At 39.6% G+C, this 18,515-nt stretch overlaps 1 protein-coding gene across 1 annotated transcript in view; it reads right to left on the reverse strand.

Annotated features, from left to right (window-relative positions):
- The window catches only part of mapkapk3 (MAPK activated protein kinase 3), a 27,673-nt gene extending 9,443 nt beyond the window's left edge, over positions 1-18,230 (reverse strand). The window contains exons 1-7 of the mRNA XM_008409622.2: positions 17,925-18,230; positions 8,634-8,773; positions 2,817-2,881; positions 2,355-2,434; positions 2,124-2,250; positions 1,875-1,950; positions 903-1,027 (exon numbers count right to left, since the gene is read on the reverse strand). Of these exons, the coding sequence (XP_008407844.1) occupies positions 903-1,027; positions 1,875-1,950; positions 2,124-2,250; positions 2,355-2,434; positions 2,817-2,881; positions 8,634-8,773; positions 17,925-18,230 (919 nt within the window). The remainder of the gene's footprint in view (positions 1-902; positions 1,028-1,874; positions 1,951-2,123; positions 2,251-2,354; positions 2,435-2,816; positions 2,882-8,633; positions 8,774-17,924) is intronic.
- Between the last annotated feature and the right edge of the window lie 285 nt (positions 18,231-18,515).

Below are 18,515 nucleotides of genomic sequence, written 5' to 3' on the forward strand. Positions count from 1 at the left end.
TTGAGACAGCGAATTTGAGCAAGTTGAATTTTTAGGACACTGAAAATATTGCATTTGAATTTTTAAAAGTTGAATTTTTTTATATGCTGAAATTTTTTAACACTGAAAAATATATATATTGAAAATTTCATCACTTTGAAATAGGAATGTGAATTTTTTTAACAAATGAAAATTGCAAACGTGTACAAATAATGACACTGAATTTTTTTTTAGGTCAAAATTGTATTCTGAATTAATTTTCAAATTGAAAAAGTAAGCGCAAATATACAACATTCAAGTTTCAGATGCATTTTTTATTCAAATTCTGATGGCACATATTTACTTCCATATTATGGAGGCCAGATGGTTTAAGCTGAAGAAGACTGCCGATCTCACGCAAACCACTCAGAACCACGGGTCTATTTTTATTTTGAAACTCGCGACAAAGATGCAAAGCAGTCCGATTTGTCAAAGCTGAGATGTTATCTTGTGTGGTGTGTACGACCGCCGGTCACCTGACTAAAGTTTTCCTTTGTGTGAATTAGTAGGCCACCCAGCCAAGCTGCAGAGTCACTCTGTGCAGCCCCACGGTTTCCTGTTTCTGGCACGGCTTGCTTCAGAATAAGGTCAACTCCACACAAAGGTGAGAGTAATAGGTTTCATAACCTTCCTTAAAACTTCGTTTGCTCGCTTTAGTAAAAAACTGTCATGACTAAAGGTATAGAATGTGCTGTCTGTTTTACATAGGAAAAAAACCACAGATAAAGAATCCTTCAGGGGTTTTTTGTTCATATACTCTAATTCCCTGTCTAAGTGTTGAGGATTGTTTGGTCTGCGTGTCCTCTCATGTTCATCAGTTCAGGTGATTCCGGAGGTTTTTGAATTTGTTTGCCACAGATCCGCTTTGGCGTTTGAACTCCTACCTTCCTGCGACACGTCGGACCACTCCGGGTTAGGGAACTCGTACTGGCCCATCCTGATCCTCCTCTTCATCCCGGGGGAAATAGCTTGGCCGGTGTTGGAGTAGAAAGGAGGGTAGCCGCACAACCTAGCAGGGGAGGCAAACAGATACGGGCGTTTTTTAATCTGCCTCCGATACACTTCTGTATCCACAGTACCTTACAAAAGTAACCATTGCCTTGATTTATTTTCTTTAACCTTTTGTAACATTACATACACAAATGTTATGCATATAATTTGGAACATCACATTGTGTGGTGCGTTTTTATACTCTGACAGCTGTGTGCAATACTGTAATTTAATCTCACAGCACAGGAAGCTCTTTGTGACATTTGTCTCAAAAATACGGGGCATGGCAGACATGGTCGCATGAAACCAAGGTGGAAATTTCTGGCCTACATGCAGAATGCTACTTGTGGTGGAAGACTAAACACCAGCCTGAACGCATCACCTCCACACCAAAGCACGGTGGTGGCAGCAGAGAACGGAGTTCACCAGAAGACAAATGGGAAAAAAATAAATACAGGGAAATCCCGGGAGAAAACATCTGAGGCTGCAAATGGAATGATTCAGATCGAAGGGTATTTACGTTACGACGGCCTAGTCAAAGTCCAGATCCAAATTAGAATCTTTATCAAATCTGAATGAGAAATTCTGGGTGGATTGGGGGGAGAAAAAGAATGGTCAAAATGGATTGTTGCTAGGTGTGGTAGAGACAAAACCGAAAGGACAGGAAGTGAAACGGGGGTTCAACAAAATATCCACTGGACGCAAATGCATGCCACATTTTCCAGATCTTTATTTGTGGAATTATTTGAAAACAGTTTCATCAAGCGAAAAAGTTCGACAGGTGTAACTATTACTGGAAAGCACAGCTTAAATTATCACCACCCTCACCCCAAAGAAACCCCTGACTCTACTGTCTCTGTACTTACAGGATGTACATGATGACGCCCAGAGACCACATGTCGCATGACTTGTCATACTTCTCCGGACCCAAAACCTCAGGAGCTTATCAATGATAACACACCAAAACATAAACACAGAATACATAAAACAGTTCACATTATCAGACAGAAAAATATGTTTTGTTTTTTGCTTTGAAGCAACAACTCAAACTCCTGATATCATTTTACACACCTAAAAGAAAAGAAAAGAAAAAAAAAAGTAATGAAACCTCTTACCCACATAGTACGGTGTGTAGCAGGGCGTCTGCAGGGGGTTATGTAACGTCGTCTCTTTCGCAAAGCCAAAGTCTGTCAGCTTCAGCACCGCGTTTTTGGCTTTGGTGGTGTACAGCAGGTTCTCCGGCTGGAGATGCGAGCAGAGAAGTGGAAGGAGCCAGAGATTACGACGTGTATTTTTTATTTATTTTTTTGCGATTTGGAGGTTCTCATCTGGATACCTCTACGCACCTTGATGTCTCTGTGGGCGATGTCGATGTTGTGGAGAAACGAGATGGCGGTCCCGATGTCCCTCATGATCTCAGATGCCTCTGGGAGGAAACACATAAACAGACTCTCTCAAACCAGAAGCGGATCGGGTACGGCAGGATATGAAGAGGTGGAGCGCAGGCCCGCTTTGGGTTTAAGCTGGATGTTCGGTGGAAGTTTCACTTCCTATTTTTACCGACGCAGATGAACCCATGTGACCTTACATTGTTTCACACCAAAAGATTTAAAATAATTTAAACTTCACACATGAGTTAACTTTTTTTTTTAAAAGATGACTCAGAGTGGCAGCTGCATTCTCATGATTTAGCTTTAAAGAGGTGCATCCGATGCTTTCGGCTGAAGTGCATCTGACTCCACGGATCTGTCCTTTCCTGGGTAATGCCATCTAAGGAGAGAGAGTCTGATGTGGTAATTTACTCTCACCTTTTTCAGTGAAGGCCTGGTCTCCTCTGGCCTGGATTCTGCTGAACAGCTCTCCTCCTTCCATACTGGATAAACAGAGATCAATTCATGACTGTTAGCTTTTTACGACAGAATGATAAAGTCTCATTTATTCCTTAATAGGCACTGAGATTATGTATTTTTTTTATAACCAGTTTGCTTTAAAACAAAGAATTGTAATTGATTCTACTGATTCGAAATCCCTTGAAATAGTTTCTTTAGTAGCTCTGAAAGATACTGGAATAAGATGAGTGAAGGAAATGTTTAAATCTGTTTTTTGTTTTTTTTGCCGTGGGTTTCCATGGTGAAGCAGATGCATTCAAGTAACATCCCAAGTGGGTCTCAGTGGTGTAAGTAGGGCCGGGCAATAAATCAATATACATACACATAATATCAACAGATAATATGTCTGGAAAAATGTTCAACTAACTCACTCGTTTTTTTTTTTGGTTACCTAGTAACAACCTGTTGAGTAACTTGTACCTAACTGCTTACAAACAAAAAAAACAACAATGGCGTGGAGTGAAAGTTGTGGATTAAACAGGAAATGTCACGTCATCAGTTTGGCTGTATTTCATATATTTAAAACAAAAAACTAATTGACAATTGTCAATATCGACTGATATGAAACGCTTATTTCGTGACAGGTATTGAGGCATATCGCCCGGACCCAGGTTGCCATGGAGACTGGACCATCGGATACATTTCCGTGGAGGAACAAACCTCTATGCCTCGTCTGACTCCAAGTTTGGAGCAGAGAGGATTACGGCCTGGGTTGTTTTTCAGGCTGTTCAGGTCAAGTGAAAATAGCTCCTAATCCTTCAGCATATCAAGACAATTTGGACAATTTTGTGCTCCAGACTTTATGGGACCAGTTTTGGGTCGGCCCCGCTTCCTGTTCCAACACAATGACTGAGGACGGGGAGATTAAGCGAGGTACCCAAACAACATGGGTGAGCGGGTTTTGGTGTGGAAGAACCTGAGTGACCTGGACAGAGAGCTGACCTCAACCCGAATGAGCACCTTTTCGGTGTCTGACCTCACAGAGGCTCTCGTGGAAGAATGTTCAAACATTTCCGTAAACACGAGTGTTACAGCTATGATCTGTGGGCCAAACATCATCTTAAACCCTACAGATTAAAGGTGGACGAGGCTTTTGACCATCTGATGCAGGGCTTTCCCCATATAGCTTGCTTAGTCTTGTGTTTTTGTGTTAAAAATGTTTAAAAAATGAGAGCAAATTTGACTGGGTAGTTGACAATACACTCAAAAAAGTCTTAAAGTTCAGTTAAATGATTTTAAAGTGATCAACCAAACAAGCTATGAAATGCTAGTCATGTTTAAAACTAAAATAAATGATAGAAATATCACCTAAAATAGAGAATGATGAGTAAGCATATTTTGTGTGCTATAATAAATATTCTTAAATTTCAAAATTTCAAAGTTGTAAAAAGTTTTCTTGTTTAATGTCTGTAGCTTGGTGTCATTTTGATTTGCTTGAATTCTGATTGGATAAAAAAAAAAAGACCCTTCTGTAATTGGCTGGTGTTGTGGCTTATTTACATGAACTTTACCAAGCTGGAAGCACAAACAAACATCGTGCCAGGCGCGTTCCAGAACGAGCGCGTAGATTCACACGCTGCACAAGTTCAGCTTGAAACAACAAAACAATAACATAACATTTTTTTTACACACATAAGAATTTGTAAGCACCGCCCTCGTCTCTGCTTATCATTTTCATGAGTCCTTCTTCCCCCTTGAGGAATTCACTCCTCCTCTGGTTTCACATGGCATCTCTGCCAAGATGAGAGACTAAAAATAGAAAGATTTTATCAAAGCCCGTCAGCTTGTCTTTAGTGTGAGCCTAAAACTCTCCAGTCAGTGTTTGGAGGAAGGCACCTCAAACCATACAGGAAAATAGGATTGTTTTTTTTTTTTTTGTGGAGTGCCAGAAAATGCTTTGTACTGTAACAAGCATCAACTATAGAAGCCTAAAATGTTCTGTGGGTTTCTCTATAGTGGGAGTGTTTTTTAATTTACCAGAAAATGATGATATTAGGTCTCCAACATTTATCAGATTTTTTTTTACAAAACTCATACTGGTCTGGTGATCACCAGTCGGAGCCGACTCATGAAAAACCAGTAGCTTTTAATTACTGGCAGAGAGACGGAAGCATCTCTCATTCCAACACGTTCTGGAAACTAAAACGTCTTAGACAATGATCGACCTCGTTTACCACCCAAGATATGTATTGTCGTTTTCAGATAACGTTTTACTCAAGGATTACTGAACTCGTTTACAGTTTTATTTTTAGATTCAAATCATTCCCAGCATATACAGCCACGTTATTTGAAAGTTTTGAGTATAACGTCACCAAAATGTTCCAAGATCACTTAAAAGTCTGCTCTCCCCCGCTCAGTGACTGATATCTGAAACTCCCGTCTGCTGCTGAGCAAAGTGTGTCCGTTATCATTGCTGGGTGGATCTGTGAGCATTAATAAGTGTGTTCTTTTTGTGGTTTACAGATGAGCAGATAGGTGAAGGACAAGTGTGACTGTGAGTGCGTTTTGGTTCACTATCTGCAGTGTCCTCCCAGCAGGGAATCTTCTTTTAGTTGCAGCTATGAAACTTAATTGACAAATTAGAGCAGCTGTAGCCACTCTCTTCTTTGTCAAAAAATAACTAACCTATAACACACACACCCACACACACGCACGCATCCACGCGCACACACAAAATGAGCAGATGTGAAAGCTGTTGCTGTTTAAATGTTGACATTTTGGGTGGTGACTGAGGACAGTCCTACTGTAGAGAAGCACAGAGAAATGGGAAGTTTGACAGGAATTAGCTAACTTTCAGGTTGACTGATGACAGGTGGACGAAAGCCCCAAAAAACATTTCTTTTCCAGTCAGCGAATGCACCAAATTAAGCACTACACTGCAAAAAGCGCACGTCTCAAAACAAGTTAGAAAAATATAGAAAACAAAACATTTTCCCATGTTATAAGTGAAAAAATTTGCCAGTATTGAGAAATCACTGCCTTAAGACAAGCTCCTATATTTTTCTGAGTTACTTGTAGGTTTTCTCTTATTTCAAGTGTACTCAGATATTTCCACTAGAAACTACACAACGTAATTATTTATTTTTTCTTTTTTGCAGCGTATCACAACATAACATGAACAACATTACAACATTACTCTGCAATGTAAAAGTTGTTACTGAGTGAATAAAACCTAAATTTTGTGTTAGATTTGAAGTCAGGGAGATCACAGAGTTATAAGCCAATAGAAACTGTAAAACAGTATTTTATACCACATGTGAAGACATATCTACTGTTCATTCAGTAATTTCCTGTCTGGGATGAATAAAGTATTTCTATTCTATTCTATTCTATTCTATTCTATTCTATTCTATTCTATTCTATTCTATTCTATTCTATTCTAATCTATTCTATTCTATTCTATTCTATTCTATTCTATTCTATTCTATTCTATTCTATTCTATTCTATTCTATTCCATTCCATTCCATTAGGGTTTGACAGAGAAACACAAATTAGATAAAACGAAGGCTCCATTTTGTTTTAAAGCTTTCATCACCGACGTGTCATTAATCAGGCTGGATTTTAAATAACTATAATCCTTTAAGAAAACGCTGAGTTGGGGAAAGGAGCTACATTTTCAAGATGTACACATGAAGACTGCTGTTTAGTTTGCCATCATCAATAATACAAAATACTAAAGACAATTTAAAATACCAACCATATTCTCATTTAGTTAATCTCTAAAACCTTAGTAAAACCAAAGTGATATGGCCTCTACTTCTGATATAAATAATTAGTGACTCTTCACAACAGGATTGTTGCTCTCATCATGTAATTATGTTTTATAATTTTCAAGCTGAAATCAGAATCAAAATTTGCAGGGCTTAGCTTTACAGAAAAACAAACAGATATGCTAAATATACAGCATAGATGAGATAACTAACACAAAACAGGTTGCTATGTCTGCACATGGATTTATTAAATGTAATTCCATAAAAAAAAAAATAAAAAAAAATGAAGTTTTAGAGACTTGTACCAAAAGTTTGTATTGTTTGGAAACTTTCTATCCTGGCCTGTTTCTGTGCCTGAAGGAAAACGAGCTACTGAAACTTTTCTTAGTCTGATTCCTCTTTTGAGTTCAGAGGTAAAGATGTGTTGTTTATTTGAAGCCTTATCTCAACCTGTCACAGCCCGGCTGTGTTAGTCAGCGGTTAAAGGTCATGAAGCGACAGTGGAAATGATACCGGGCTTTGATAGGCCTTCACTCACACGCTTCTGAATCAATAGCGATGCAGCATTACTCAGACCTTTCAACTTCACACCTCCCTGCACACGCGTACACACACACACACGCACGCACGCACGCACGCACACACACACACACACACAGACAGTGAGAGGACAAAAAGTAGCAAAGAGCTGTGGCGTAAATAAAAGTGGTTACAATGATCAGCTGCTGTGTCAAATTCCCTAGAACAGAAACGGTCATTTCCCTTCAGTCACTCCCTGCCTGCTTTTGATCTCTAAAATTATGCTTAACCATCAAAACCAAGAGGGGACGGGTTTTAGTTGTGATGAGTTCTCTACTCTTATTGACAAAAAAAAAACAACAACTATCTTTTCTCACAGCTTCCACACACAGAAATCTTCTGTTAAGTCTGCAATGACATGAGTATTCTTGAAGCAAATGCTTCGAACCAGTGTGAGCGAATCGAAGGTAATGGGGCTCGCGTCTGGAAAGACAGTCATTTGCTCTTCTAGAAGACAAGGGGATCTACATAAACTCAGCGTAAAAACATGAGAGCCGCAGGTTTTTCTTTAGATTTTTGATCTGGGATTGTTAGATACAGAAAAGTATTTAACTTTTCATGACTTTCAGCTGAGGAGATACAAAACTACATTAATACAATATAGCGCTGTGAGAAGAAAAAAAACTCGGAGAGTGTGCTTGGGCTTCAAGTGACAAACTGACGGGCGGACGTTTTCATTCAGGACTTTGTCAGAGAGCAGAATCTGTGGTCCATTCAATTACAACGAGTCGTTCTGGTCCTGAAGATGCAATCCAGTCCCAGACCATCACACAATCTCCACCATGCTTTTTTCTGAAAAGCTGTGTCGGTTTTATGCAAGACACCTAATGTCCAGAAACACCAACTTTTGTCCTGTTTACCTTCTCAGAAGTTTTGGGAATCATCCAGCTGTATCTTTTGATCAGAGTTGGTTTGTCATGGAAGCCATTTTTGCAGAGACTCTTTCCTAATGCTGAATCATGAATACTGACATCAACTCAGATGTTGTTCTGGATTCTTTTGCGACCTCTTCCATGATTCATCGGTCTGCGTTTTGAGGTTGGCTGGCCACTCCTGAGAAAGCTCCCCAGTGTCTCATGTTTGCTTCATATGTTTGGATTTCTACAGATTTGTGGTTAATGACAAGTCTGCGATTTTGCTTTACTTTCAATTTTTCTTTCTACAGTGAGCCACAATGGTTTCGGTTGCTTCTTCCCTTAATAAATGAAATCATCATTTTAAAAGTGCATCTGTGGCATAAAAATGTGTTTTATTGTTTAAAGTGTGACCAAACAAACAAAAAAAAAAAGCTAAAGTTAGAAGAAATCTGTTACGGAAAAATATCTATCACAGTACGTTTGTCATTTTAAAAAACTTTTAAATTCTGACTTTATTTTATTATAAATATTGAATGTATTGGTGCGTACAAAGCTGAGTTAGGTCAACATTTGTAAAGTGTCATCTTACCACTCCATGATGATGAGCAGGCATTTCTTCCCGTGGTGCATGTTCTCGTACAGGCTCAGGATGCGAACGATGTAGGGCCCACCAGACACTCGCCAGTGTAGCTCCACCTCCCGTCTGGCTTTGGGACTGTCGTAGAGAATCTGTTGGGTTAACAGACATGGAACAAGTGAGAATCACTTCTTTAAGTTATTACTAAAGCCTATGAAGATGGGTGAAGATGCTATAATTGTAGAAAAGCCAGGTGTCCTTAAGAAAGTCTGGAAATAAATGTGAATAAAAAACTGAAACAAAAGTCTGTTTTTGTCTGTTTGCTTGTTTCTGTGGGTATAGCATCTAATGCTATTATTATTAGCAAGCTTGAGCTTGTCACTGTCTCTTAAATGTCGCTGCATTTAAGGGGGAGTGACATGTTGGGGGACAACTAACTCTAGATGGACTAAAAGTTTTAGTGGTAAAACAGGCCAGTGTCATCAATATAATGCTTAAATTCTCACAAATAAAACAAACCAGTGAGACTTTCAGCTGCTTCCATTCACTGCTAATGGAAGCCGAATAACTACTTCCTGTTACAGTTGTTTTGAGAAAGGGGGTTGCTGTACAAAGATCGGAGTTACAATGCTGTTCAGAATAAGAGCAGGTATAACTGTAATTATCTAAATGCCTCTAAAAATATGTTTTGTGAATGTAACTTTACACTACTGTGTTAAATCAGTGGCTCACCATGTCGTGCTTTTAAATGCATTGGTAGGGTCCTGGTTTGTAAAGTCTCTAAGCTGCTGTTCTCATGTGTTATTCATGCCTTCTTACGCTTGAGAGGGAAAAATCATGAAATAAACATTTTCCTTAAAAAAGAAAGTGCATTCAAACTAAGGGCTTTACCAGAAACATGCATAGATGAAAACTGGTATGAATTGGTGAGAAAAAGATTACATTAGTAAAGGTTTAAATTTAATGAACTTTTAGATGTGGGGAATTGTTTTGTTTTTCTTTCAATAGAAATTGTCATAAGAGTATGTAATTGCCACATGTCAAACAGAATGAGATAACTAATAAGAACTCAGCTTTTAATAATGTGCTGTAGGTAGAAAAGCTTGTTGTTGCTTCGACCAGCATTAACTCAAGGCAAGATGGCTTCAAAATTGGTTAATGTGGTAAAACACTGACCCGCATAAAGCAGCTATGAACATAAGGTTCTAACCTTGGGGCCGTTCCAAAGGAAACAGAGAAGCAGAGAGAAAGCGTGCGTGGTTTCAAACCGTGACTTCCTAAAACCTAAAACTAAGAAACAGGTGATCCGTCAATGCTTGCTGCTTGCGTGAGGAGTTTGGTGTGCTGGGTGTTTCAGTTCACCTTTGTTTAATCTTTTTGTTGTTGTTGCTGTTGTTTTTCATTAAAGTTAATGAAGTCAAGTGTCACAGTACGCTTCCTAAAAAGTTTGCTAAACAGCCTGTTTAGCCCCAAGCTGAATAGGCTAATTAGCGAGCGCTCCACAAGTTAGCAGTACTGAGCTGAGCACGTGTGTCGCCTTTAAGGTCATTCGTTCAGATGGTGGGGTGTGTTTGACACATGCAGATGCAGGACGCGGTCACCCTCATTTAAGCTCGCATGTAGACGTGCGCAGCAGGTGTTTGACTTGGACACCGCATGCAGTCAGAGAGTATTTTTGGATGCAGCAGTGATGGAGTGATATGCTGTTCACGAGGCCAAATAAACTGCAGTTCATAACACACACACAGTTTGACTGAGTAGCACGTGGCAGACACACAACATAAATCTGCGCTGTGTTAAATGGCGTCGAACTGTTGAGGTGACCCAAGAGCGAGCGCAGTCAGCTAGCAGCGAGCGCAGTCTGCTAGCAGCGAGCGCCTGCTTCGGTAACGCCTTTACTGCCCGGTTCTTCGTTCCATATTCCCCTGTCTGTCTTCACTTCTCTATCTCTTTAGAAACAACAACCATAAAGGGAAAAAAAAGGGGACTATTTTAGGACTTTCACATTCAGCTACTAACGGAAAGAAAGGAAACTTCCTGGAAACCCCAAAATGTCACAAAACAACACCTAGCTGGTGTAAGGCCATGTTTCAGCTGGCTAAAGCTGAGGAGGAAGTCAAGAGATCAAGTGGAGCAGGGTGTTGAAAGAAGAAGTTGAGGATTTCCGCTGACTAAACTTGTCCGATCCAACACACTCTGTGTCTCATTTCTTTTTTAGCTTCACCCACTTGAGGCTGACTTTGACAAAAAAGCAGTGGGCAGGTTTTGTTTCTAATTGTGTTCTTTATAACTTTATGGCTTCAGTCTGAGCAGCAGGTTTTTCCTTAATTTCCTGGATAGGAAGAGATTGGGGGGGTGGGGATAATAAAACTGAATTAAACGTACCACAAAAACCGTGGGGAGGGAGGGAGCAGAACGTTGAGAGAATACGGCAAGCTAATCTCATGATGGACTTTGAACACATAAACCAATCAAAAACGTCCCAGCACTCAAAGCCGTCTGATTTGTGTCAGGAGAGGCTTAACTCGCACCGAGAAGCATGATTTGCCTGATCACTTCACTCGTTTTAATTGCCCCGGTACGTCTCACAGAACCTTAATTACACGCATGCACACACTACCACTCGGAGATGTTTACGCGCTATTAAGTATCGGCGCGGTTCGACGAGGCCGTGTGTACAGCTTCATAAAGCTGTGGTTTATCTTTACAACCTTTTACCAATAAAGCAGGACTCATAAAGTGAACAACAAAGCGTGGGTTGAACATCCGATCTGTGAGGGTTGATTAAGCAAAAAAAAGAAAAAAAAGAGAGACAGGCCATTCACAAGTCTTTTATAGTCAATATAAAGACTTTTGAAGATGTTTAAACCAGATTTAGGTTTGGAAGACAATATCCCGAGCTCTGAACATCACTGTTCAACTCATCATCTGAAGGCATAAAGAGCATGACAAAGCTCCAAACCTAACAAAGACATGACTGTCTACCTGTATAGGTGGAGAGTCCTGGAAACCCCAGGACTGTCCTGGGTGGACAGTCATGTCCGGCAAGATGAGCATTAATCAGAAAAGCAACCAAGAGGCCTGAAGTAACTCAGGAGGAGATGCAGAGATCCATGGTTCCGGTGGAAGAATCTGTCGATGGTACAACTATTAGTTCTATTCTCTACTGATCTGGATTTTATGGTCGAGTGGCAAGAACAAAGTCAAATTCGGAGAAGAAGTTGTAGTCCAGTTTACGGTAAACCAGGTAAAGAAGCAGTAATCCAGGAAGACAATCTGTTTGAGGCTTTAAAAGAAAAGGTACAAGGTTCACCTTATGACAGACAACTCTAAACATAAAATAGTGTTTATTCAAAGTACCGTATTTTCTGGACAGTAAGGGTGCTTTCACACCTCATAGTCCGGCTATTCTAGACTCGATTCAGTTGGGAACTATAATTGCAACCTTTGTTACTATTTCAGTAGCTGCGGTTTGCTTTCGCATTGCACTATGTCAAACAATACAAGCTAATTAAAAAAACCTATTCCTCGCCCTCGAACTAAAAAGTTCAATCTCTAGATGTGCAGAGCTTGTAAGAAACATGCGGCAAATTACACGCAGCTGTAAATATTGTAAAAGGCGGTTCTGAAAGCAGGCTGAATCCAACTGCGCACCAAGATTTATTTTCTTTTTTCTTCATAACTTTAAAAAAACATTTACAGTATGTGTTTTCACTTTCAAGTCACAATTATGCTGCATCCTGCTTTAGTTTTCTAGTGTTGATTAATCCCAATGAATTACATTGGGATTGAAGTTTGTTCTTTTAATGTAAAAGCACATTGTGGGGAAAAGTTTCAGGGGAATAAATACATCTGTAAGATGCTGAACGTAAAATTTCTAAAATTGGTTTAAACAGAACCATCAGTGAATAAAGTCTGGCTCCATCATCTAAAGGCAGATATATGAATAATTCACACTGAGACTTTAATTTCTTTTAGAGCAGACTAAAAACAATGTCAGCTGTCATGCTACTCGTACAATCTCCTGATGCTTTCAACCAAGATGAGCCTTGTCCTCAAAACCTGGGAGACTGATTAACTTGTTTAACAAGACCAGCTACTAACGGTAGAGCATGCAAGATATGCAACAGCAGCTTCGGAAATATTGATATTTTGTATTTGATTTGCAGCACAGCCATAAACACACCTACCTTCACTTTAAGAAGGTCTGTCCTTTTCATAGAGACCTCTAAAATGAAATAATTACAAGCTAGATTTGTGCTTAAAGGCAGTGCTCAAAAGAGGCCATCCAAACAACACAAGGAACCCTTTGTCCTGTCGCTAAGTGAGACAAATCTGAGTTAAAAGACAACAGTAACCGAATTACATTAAGAGGAATGGCTCCCGGCCAGCGCGGCCGTAAAGTAGATTAGACCTATATCCATCTATCACATTTATGGCTCAAAACAACTCTTAATTCAAGACACAAAATGGACGACTCTTTCGAATCCACCTTAGACCTTTGATCATTTCTACTCCAATTCTATTTGTTTAGAGGCAAAAGCGAAAAAAAAAAAAACCTTCACTTCAACCCCGTCAACCTAGTTGGCATTGCCACCACAACATGCAATGTTAAAATACCTCACATCTATGCAGTTTTCTTTTTTTTTTTTACACCTCCAAGAGGTGTCAGTATAGGTGCAGACTAATGTGCATATGAACGTCCTTGGATAGACATTTGACAAATGAGAACAACGAAACATGTGACATCGCTCTGAGTCACTTGCCTCGATGTTAAAGCCAATATAAATGAGTGTGAGAGGCCTGGTCTGAGCGAATATCTGTCTGAACAGAAGGGGCGCCTTATGCGATCCGTCAGAGCAAATGAAAGATGAGCTCTCGGGGCTGTCTGGCTCCCAGACGAAGCCAAACCACACACCACAGAGGGAGAGCTACATTAGGAGCGTGTGTGTATGTTTGTCTCCATCATTTTCCTGTAAAATCTATAAATTTCTTACGATAACTGCACGGTTTGTGATGTTTTCTCACACTTTGTGTCACAATGACCCTCTGTGAGCTCACGCTGATGAAAGCTAAAATCTGCCAATCATGAAAGCTGTTTACGCGATCAGACAAGAATTCAAGGAATTACACAACGCTGCTGTTAAACCTTGATAACATTTCATGCGAACAGCTCACTTTATCAGTAGGAAATTCGCCTTGTAGCCTCAAATTTTTAGGCAACATGCATTTTATCTCTCTCCTCACGGATGTTTGTTTCTGCCACAATATGTTGACTTTAGCATTTCATCTTTCGGTCGTGGTCTAATTTTATCAGTTTTTTTTTTTTCATCTTTTCTGAGGCTTTCGATTACACAGCAACACAGCTGCTGCTAGTTTTGGTCACTCAGACAGATTAGAATAAGCCTGCAAATCTCTGAGCGTTTGACACTGTGCTGACAGGTGAGAGGTAAGTGCGCTGCACACGTGCCTGACTTTAAGCGTGCGCTATAGTTTCCGCTGCTCGCAGAGAAAGATGTCACCATCAAAATGTACGCGTCTCTTTCAATAAGTGATATCACAAAGTGCTTCACGAGAGACCACCGATCACAAGTCTCAAGTCCGAGGGCCACTGAAGGTTTGTCTGTATCTTAGCAAAGGGAACCACCTCATCATAGGATGTCAGAAATCTGCCAGGGACGTTGTGGGTGCAGAAACTCTCCAATATAAATACAATATAAAGGAAGAGCTCTAACTGGAAACCAGCGCATCAAGATTGAAGTCACATGTGAAAACTTGGTGGATTTTCTCAGAAGCCTGGTAGAAGCATTTTGAACAACTTCGTTAAGACCTTTTTGTGCGCTAAAACACGTCTTAGCACGATGAAACAAAAGCATGAATAATTGTTCTTCCATTCAGAAGGCGAGTCAACCGAGCTTAGTTTGGCGATATTTCGCAGAGGATAAAAACAAGAACGAACTAGAGACTTGACATGTGCATTCAAAGTAAAAACCACAATCAAAGTTTTTTTAAAGATCCAGGAGGTCCAAATATCTCCTTTATCAACACATGGATATTTCTGGTGCAAAAACAATTTAAGTTTTTCTTTGTTTAATGAAAGAAAACTGCCATCCACCGCATTAACACCGTCTACGCACATTAACAGACTGCGAAGTTCAGACATTGTGCAACTAAATATCATCTGCATAGCAGTGATTAGAGATGTATTTTAATGTCTTTAAAGACAAGTGCATTAAACACAGAGTGACATTTTCCGAACATTTGCATCTGTTCCTCGGATAAGCAGATCTTCTCACCTCAGACACGTAAGCAACTTACAAAAGTTACTCACAAATCTTGAACTTTTTTGTGATGCTACAACAAACTTCAATGTATTTTATAGGAGTTTCAGAGGTAGGCCAACAAGTTTGTGGGCAATTGTGAACTGGATGGAAAATGTTCCATATATTTCAACATTCTACAAATAAAAATTTAACAATTTGGCATGCACTTGAGTCAATATTTTGCAGAGCCTCCTTTCACTGCAATTACAACCGCAATTCTACTGGGGTAAGTATTAACTCAGTTTGCACATCTGAAGATCAGCCAATGTTGTGATCCCAGCCTGATTGGACAGAAAGCATTTCTGAAGACTTGCCACAGATTTTCAATTGCATTCAGGCTTTGGATTTACATAGGCCATCCTCCTCACAAACATAGTTTGATCTATATAATTCAACTGTAGGTCTGACTGCATGTTTAGGGTTGCTGTTCCACAGAAAGGTTCATCTTCAACCCATTCTCAAGTTATTTCGCACCCTCTAACTGGTGGATTTAGCTTCATCCATCTTCCCGTGAACTCTGACTAGCTTCCCTGTCCCTGCTAAAAAAAAATCTAAAACAAAAACAAATATGCTGTAGCTACTTCCACCATATATCATCATGTATTTGTGGCAAAGAATAAACAAGATTTGTAATGGCTTTCTCTTCACAGATATTTACTTCTTCCCACTCTTCCATAAAGGCCGGAGTTTTGGAGCGCATGTTTAATAGTTACTGTGGGTCCCTGGGATGTTTCTTTCTGCCATAAACCCACAGAGATAAGATGCCTCCCTAAGTGGAGACGATGTTATCTCACATAGCTGTGGGTTAAAGAAAAAAGGAATAAAACAAAACGTCAAAAACGTGTAAAATCTGAGTCAAAAGTCATCCATATTATTCATTTCAAAAGAAAACGATCAAAAACAAAAAAGATTGTAGTTATTAAATAATCAAATAATAGGAGTGGTTGTCTAAGGTGCCTATTGCTGCAAGGACTAAAACATAAATAAGTAAAAACAAACTTAGGTCAGTTTTAGTCTCTTTCCCACAGTTCTCCAGCTCAGCATTCTCCTCTCCCAGCTGCTCCACCTTCCTCCGATTAGCTCATCTGGACTCTGTCACTCTTCACTCCTTCCACAGTTTATAAGTTCACTGACCTTCGTTGTCCTCTACTTGTTCCTCCCGTTACTCTGTCCTGTTCTCCTTGCGCACAATCTGAAAATTCTCTTTTATTAAAACTTCTGTCTGCATTTTGTTCCTGCTCTCAACACGCAAAACATGACAGTGCTGAAAACTAAGCCGTCCTAACCACAATCAGCTGACAAAGTGAAATCAAATGTTTAAATTAATTCAGTATTAGGTCATCTTGATTCTATTTTGGTGAGTCTGACAGACAATACTGTCCTTTCAAGCGTTTCCTTAAGTTACAGTTTAGATAAAAACGTGTCAGATGGTTCTGATGCCATCACAAACCAAAGTTGCTATATGATTTCTAGCAAACTGAAAAAGCAGTTTCACTTATTTAACCATTAAATTAATAGCGACTTTAAATCAAATGTTAGTTTTTTCTGTGTTGTTCATGTTCCGGCTTATCTATAATCTTCATTTATTTATCGCAATCTAACTTTGAATGAAATAGTGAAGAACAGATTTTCTGGCCACATTTAAATATCCTCAAGAGAGTAAAATGCTGCTGGGTAGGGATACATGTCTGGTTATGTGTGCTAATTGGGGCTTCACAGTACACTGTGAAGCTCTGCTGTTGTATGTCGACTGATTATTCTAGGCTAGTTTAACTAAAAGAAAGCAAAGTTGTATAAAAGCAAAGTGTTGTGCAATGTCTTATTAAAGAGGCTAGCTTCATTATTACAATAAATAATGAAATTAAATGCATGTGCCAGTTGCACTATTGATTCAGAAACAGATGGAGCTAATCTTAAGTAAAACAGCTAAACCTTTTAAAAACTGACACACTGATGATAAACAACGTGGAGTGTAGTGCAGCTTTTTAAAAGTACTTAATTTAAGAATAGCACACCTCTTATCTTATGAACCTCTATGTGTGAGTCAAACAATAATCTTGCCCAGAGCACCAGAACAGTTGGAGTCGGCTCTGCTTGGTAGGTTTAGACTTGTGCCATGCTCCTTCTGTATTCGGATAACGGACTGAGCAGGAATCTGACACACATTCCAAGCTTGGGATACTATTTTTTAACCTCACAGATATATTATCCTTGACATGTCTGGTGTGGTCATCATGGTGACACTTGTCTAAAAGTTGTCTAACAAACATCCATGGTTTGAATAAAGATTGTTTTATATANTATATATATATATATATATAAATTTCCCAGATTTGTATTTTGTTTACTCACTGGGTTGAAGGCAGGTTGTTGCACCATATTTTATTTAGGTGGCTGCAACTACAAAAGCATGCCACACTTTTCAGATTTTTGGGGGGTAAAGATGTTTGGTTGTAATGTGAAGTAATTTTAGGGGTATAACTACTTTTAAAAGTTAATAATTGTTCTGGGTTCCTTATTTTCCTAAGAGTATGAGTATTTATAATTCCAGAAAAGTTTTTGATACTCCAACAGGTTTCTCATTTTTACAGGCATTTGGGACAGAGTTAAAGGGCAAACTTTTCCATAACAGTTTGCATGAAAGTACCAATATGTAAAAATATCCTCAGATGTTTGTATTGGAATAACTGTGTAATATTTCATAATATCATCATGTTATGCTTTAAAATGTAAGTGAACAGAACAGAGCTGTCATTTAAACAAAAAATATAGCAAAAAAAAAAGTTTTCAAAAACCTGCAAAAGTTTAATTTGTTAGATGCTTTTCAATTCCAAATAAAGATTAAATCTGTTAAACAACGCTTCAAAAATGTCCTTACTGTATAATGACACCCTTCCTGAGCTCAAACAAACCTCTCCATTCTTTTGCATATGTCGTTTCTACAACAAACCAGCAGATAAGTGTCAGGTTACTTCTTTACCTTCAGAGCGCACTTCTCTCCGGTCTTCTTGTTGAAGCACTCCAGAACCTTGCCGTTGATCCCCAAGCCCAGAACCTGACTGGAAATCTTGTAGTCGTCAGTCACTGCGTTGCGCTTTATCTCCAGTTTGGGATAAGCCGGCATGGGGAAGTGAGTGGACCCGGTGTCGGTGCCCTTCGTGTCCTCGGCTGGGAGCGCAGCTGGCGGCGGCTGCTGTTTCGGGTTGTCAGCTGAAGGTTCCGATTCGGTTCCATCGGTCTTTGTTGACTGCGGCGGTTTTTCCTTCCCGTTACCATTTTGAAGCATGATCGCACCCGGCTTGGAGCGAATCTAAGAGAAGTTGCTTGATGACTCTCGCAGGTCACCGCGTAAAGCCGACAGGTTCGGAACCCTAACCACTAATCTAAACACCGATCACACATTTGCTCATCCTGGACAACAGGTCCTCGAGGAGGGGAGAGGGGGAGAGAGAGATAAAAACGCCACAAAAACCCACCCCGTCTTCTTTTAAGAGCTCATTAGTAATTTAGTTTCAGATGTTTCCTTTAACTGCGCGCCTGTTTTTAAACTGTTCCCCGAGTTTCACCGATC

The sequence above is a fragment of the Poecilia reticulata genome, linkage group LG5, assembly GCF_000633615.1.
Source record: "Poecilia reticulata strain Guanapo linkage group LG5, Guppy_female_1.0+MT, whole genome shotgun sequence".
Taxonomy (NCBI): Eukaryota; Metazoa; Chordata; class Actinopteri; order Cyprinodontiformes; family Poeciliidae; genus Poecilia; species Poecilia reticulata.